Source organism: Mesocricetus auratus, unplaced genomic scaffold (genome assembly GCF_017639785.1).
Source record: "Mesocricetus auratus isolate SY011 unplaced genomic scaffold, BCM_Maur_2.0 Super-Scaffold_100018, whole genome shotgun sequence".
Classification (NCBI taxonomy): domain Eukaryota; kingdom Metazoa; phylum Chordata; class Mammalia; order Rodentia; family Cricetidae; genus Mesocricetus; species Mesocricetus auratus.
Window position 1 is genome coordinate 36886760 of NW_024429199.1, and position 5184 is coordinate 36891943.

A 5184-nucleotide genomic window follows, 5' to 3' on the forward strand; every position below is an offset into this window, starting at 1 on the left:
TTCCACACTCAGTGGCTTCATTGAGGTAGAATTTGAGTGCCATACAGTTTCCTTTAGATGGCATTTTTATTTCTTCCCTCCCCTCATGGCAGTTGCTAACCCAGTGCTGCACATGGCTGAGCGAATGATTTCTTTGGAACTGATGAAGCTGCCTTATGGAATCAGCTGACAGGTATAAGGTGCCACAGACCGGCTTTTCTCCAGAGAGGTGGGGCCGCTGTTGGCCAACTCTACAAGTGCTAACAGACTCTTGAAGCAAAACTCTATCCCATGTTGTGACTCGAACACTTAAAAATTTGAACTCTAAATGTTTAAGCTGTCATCTTAGAATAAATAAGTAGATTAAGCAAGATGATCCTAGACAGAAGCCATGGTTTTTTCTGAATTTTTGTTGCCTCAAAGAAAGAAGTGTTACCATTAAGTTTAATCGGTTTAGGCTTTGTGGTTTCCTGCTGTGTTGCGGAGTAGCATGAAAGATGCCTGGGGTGGCTGATAGGCAGTTTTGCTTTGGCTTGGAGTTGTATGCGCTTTCTTCCTCTGACTGTGCCGCTTGGGATCTGCATATTCCACTGACTTGAGTGTTAAATGGTTCGGGTGCCAGTTCTCAGCACGTAACTCCTAATTACACTTTCCTCTTTCTCCCCAGGGATGAACTGTAACAGCAACGTGAGCTTGGCCAGTCTGTACCATTGCAGTGGATTGCTCGTCTCGGTCCTTACAGCCTCTGAAAATCAACAGCATCACAGCTTGTTTTGGACTTTGTTAGACTCTTATTTTCAGCATGAAAATGTGTGGTTTTGTAGGACTTCCTAATTCAAAGAGGCGCAGAGCCAGGCTGGTAGAGGAGAGCTGTCTGCAAAGTATAACTTTGTGTGTTAATTTAACATGCCCATGTTTTACTTTAAAAGAATTGAAGGAAAGGGTTCTCCACATGCAAAGCTTGGTTTTCGAATTAGTTTTGAAGAGTGGCTTTGCTTTTCTTGACACTTAATTCTGTTCCAATATTAATTTATCAGACTTCTTTTGTGCATCAGATAACACCACCATTCACAAGTTTAGATTTCTTGGTAGCTGAGTCTGTTAGATGCTACCAAGAAAATAGAGATGAGCTTTCTTTTTAAAGCCTTTGATGTGGTGTCATAGGATAGCATGTTGTAGATACAATCAGCTGCTGTTACCTTAAAACTAGGTGTTTGTAAATACTGAAACTTAAGACGACGGCAGGTGGTGTCCCGTAAACACTCAGCTGTTGAGATTGGACATCTCTGATGTAATTTTCCTCTCTTTAAAACTGATAGGAGGTTGTAGCTTAATAGTGTTTTCTGTTTCTAGTTTGCTGCTGATACTGTATCTGCACCTAACACTCTGTGTAAGCTGTTGCTAGTATCTGCACAGTTTACACAGCGCTGCTTTGCCAAATAAAATTAAAAGCAAAAGAAGCGTTGATGGCGTTTGAATCTAGAAGAACAGAGGTCTGCTAGGTCCAGATGCTGCCCACAATCATGGGGCAACTCTCCTGCTGCTGCGCTTTGTGAGCTCCTGGGAGGTAAATATGGATAGCATTAGTCCGTGGACATGGTTGTATTCCTTCAGGACACAGACTGTGTGTTCACTGTTCCTCACTGCCTTCCCAGCCCAGGGCTCGCTATGTGATAGCTCTGTGGTAAGTGCCCAAGGAGTGAGTGGCTGAGTTTAGTATCAAGAAAGAACGTGGTTGAGAGTACACATACCAAAATCTATGTTTCATCTATAAATAGACTCATTTAATAACTGCAGAGTGTGGATCTGTGAAGCAATGGCACTTTGAGGCTCTTATTTAAATGCAGTTTTATATTTTCTAAGAAGATATTAGTTTTTTGTGAAGATTCTTGAACTTGAGGGACGATTACCAGCTTCTGATGAGGGGGCCTGGCGTCCCCAGCAGAGCCTTCCCTCCCATGTGACGGGCACGTGGTTCTGGTACATGATGCTTAGTATGAGAGAAACCCTTCCACACTCTTCAAGTCTTACTTATTTAAGTCAAGCAGACGTCATCTCACAAGTGTCTTCTTGGCTGAGGTCTCAGTCACAAGAAACTAGCATTTTTTGTGGTTCCACAGACTTGAAAATCTTACCCAGCTTCAGTTTGCTACTGGTTGTGGCTTTGGAATCCTGGCAGTGAACTCTGGTGCCCGGGATGCATGGTCATTTGAAGTATGTGTAAAGGTCAAGTGTTCTTTCAGGCTTTAAAGTAAATAAATTCTTAAACATACCTACTAGTCTGGATCCTTGGTAGTCATTACAACTTACTACATGCAGATCCCTACACTAGCTTTTGGAATAGAAAAAGTCATTCTACTCCAGTAGTTTTCAGTCTAGTTTAGTGGACCATCATTTGTACAGAAAACGCTGTGCCCAAGTGTTGTTCTTGGATGTTACACTTTTAGGAGGTGAAATTTTAGGATGTTGGATTAAACAGCTCATTTTAACCAGAGCATCACTAAGTGGGTAAAGATAGAAGTAATCATTTTAATGAAATCTGAGCCTTTAAAAAGAGTTTTATTTATATATGTATATTGGAAAGATAAAAAATTTCTGATATTTAGTATGCATAATTTCCAAAGCATTTTATTGTCTGTAATAGAAATTGTGCCTGTATATAACATAAAGGGCAATGAAGATCCTTCAGGAAGTTCTAGGCTAGTGTGATCTTGTGAAATAAAGTTTTCCCTATAGATCTGATCTTACAAAAAGCCAAATCTAGCTATCAGACTTTGGTGGCAATAAGCTTATGTTGGGTTTCAGTTTTTATTAAGGGCTGCTGCTCTTTCCCAGCCAGGAACAGTACAAAACAACATCTGTGGAAAGTAATTCATAACTACTGTTCCTGTGAATCCTTAAAACTCATTCCCTTAGTAGCTGCCTTTGTTTTTTGGCTTTTGTTTTGTTTTGGGGGGTTGCTTGCTGCCAAGCCTGAGGACCTGAGTTTCAGCCTCAAGACCCAGATGGTTCTCTGATCTCCACACGCATGGTGGCACGGTGGCATATGCCTGAACTCCCGGCCCTGGGAGGCCGAGGTAGGCGCATCACAAGTCTTCCTCAGCTACAGAGTAAGTCTGAGGCCAGCCTGGACTCCATTAGACCCTGCCTGCCATTAACAAAGAAAAGAAAAAAGTTCCCACAGTGCATCTCCTTACTAAAACACTAACTTAAAATTCAGTGGATTCTAAAATAGAGTTTTTTTTTGTAATAATTTCATAAACTCTTCAAACTATTCTTAGTGTGTGATTAACACGTTGGAGTTTATAAGGCCTTTTTTTCCTCTCTAGAAGAGGTAGATTTTCTAGTTTATAATTTAGTATGCCACTAAAGTAACTCATGCCCGTGTGGTAACCCACAATAATAAACAAATAGCAAGCATGGGTTATTTTATAAATTGTTCTGGAATTCAACAGGCTGATAACTTGTTTTAGGTAAGTGCTAAAATTCTTGCAGCATCTAAATCATTTCTTACAGCTACAGTGTTCCTAATAGCATATCGTGCTTTGTGAAAAGGGCTGTGACGAGTTTGGCTGCATCTCTGGATTTCTGCCATTTTTCAGAAAGATGGCAATATTTCAAGGCTGTCAGTAGAAGGATCCACTTGAAAGGGGACTGGCCCAAGGGAGCTTGTGACTGTGCATTATAATATAATAAAATGGAAATGAAGCTTAATAATTTGTTCATCGTGAATTCTTTTAGTCTCCTTGTTACAGGAGCTGGTGGCTCCTCTTCCCCACCAGCCCCAAGGCCTTCATCTTCCTCAATGGTTTTGTGTTTGCGTCTGATTGGCCAACACCCCCTCCCTGCCTGTGGGGCAGATGTCAGCATGATTGCCATTACTCTCTCAGCACTCACAGGGCTCTGCTGAACTCTGGGAGCCTCTGAGGTCTGTCTCACTTTCCTCTCCTTACCTGCTTTCTGCCATTCAGTGTGTGAGGCCGGCCCTTCAGGGGCTGCTGAATCTGAAGAGTTTATTTAGACAGTCCAACAGGATGCACATGACACACATGAACACTGTCAAGAGGCCTGTGATGGCAGACAAAGGACATTCTAATTGTGAGTGACTTGAGGCACCCTATACATTCGGCTGTATCTTCCAAAATAAGCTTCCAAAAGCTTGGCTTTTTCTTTCCTTTTTTTTTTTTTTTTTTTCCTTTTTTTCCCCTGTCACTATTGGTTTAAGCATTTGTCCTATTCTCATTATTTTACAAGGATTTTGACCTAAAATTACATAGAGCTGGGGAGAGCACAGTTGGTAAGTGCAGCGTGAGGTCACAGCTGTGACCACACCACACCGCACTATGATCTTGGCTCTGGTGGACAACAGAGGTGGAGAAAGCAGGCCAGGACGGTAAGGGTGGTCTTACCGAGCGTCTCACTGTGCATCCTACAAAGTAAAAGCTGGAGACGACTTGGCCTCAAATTGAGACATTCATAGTTCTGGTTTGTGCTCTGCACAGACCTCTGTGTGATAACACATTTAGAGATAGCAGTCTAGTAAATCAGTAGAACTGTTTTAAGAACACAGAGGACTCAGTCTATGTGATGTTCATATGAGGAATCCAATCAAAGCCACCAACAGGGTCTACCTTGGCCAGGCAACTTGAGGGGCAAATGGAATTATGAACCTGTTTGGGCTGAGGGAAGATACAGTAAAGATCAAAATCAGTAAGTGGAAGGTGTTAGTTTTAAGTCATTACAAAGAAGAGATGGTTCCCACCAAGAAGACTATATTTGGGACATGAATGGCATCAAACACCAAATTGGCTTATGGAAAGTGGGGAGTATGTTGCTTGTCCCGACAACCAAGTTGACAAGTCAGTTTTAAGATAATGTGTAGGCTTAAGGAACAGCCGTGAAACACATTTAAGAGGTAAGCTGTGGCCACTGTGTCCCTTTAAATAGTTCGTGAGTTGTAGAGACAGACCTTGAGTCAGTCACTGAGATGGCTCTTGAGGGTCTCACCCAGACTTCCAATAAGGAATATTAGGTAGGGCTCGATCTTCTCCAGACCTTCATGTGGCTTGGGGCGACTCCCTTTTCTACAACCCTCAGTTTCCTTCTTTGTGGAAACAGTTGGTATGTTTAAACCCAAATAATATACTAATAGTTTGGGCAAATTCAGTAACATACAATTTACAATAAAGGAGCTTTTTAAAGGCA

At 41.9% G+C, this 5184-nt stretch overlaps 1 protein-coding gene across 4 annotated transcripts in view; it reads left to right on the forward strand.

Annotated features, from left to right (window-relative positions):
* Pcmt1 (protein-L-isoaspartate (D-aspartate) O-methyltransferase) overlaps window positions 1-2251 on the forward strand; it is a 28925-nt gene extending 26674 nt beyond the window's left edge. Inside the window, exon 6 of one of the 4 annotated variants that reach the window (XM_040758197.1) lies at window positions 647-2251. In XM_040758197.1, coding sequence (XP_040614131.1) covers window positions 647-813 — 167 coding nt within the window. In that variant the 3' untranslated portion in view covers window positions 814-2251. The remainder of the gene's footprint in view (window positions 1-646) is intronic. The other 3 variants (XM_040758195.1, XM_040758198.1, XM_040758196.1) reach the window with 3 other exon arrangements.
* Window positions 2252-5184: the final 2933 nt, after the last annotated feature.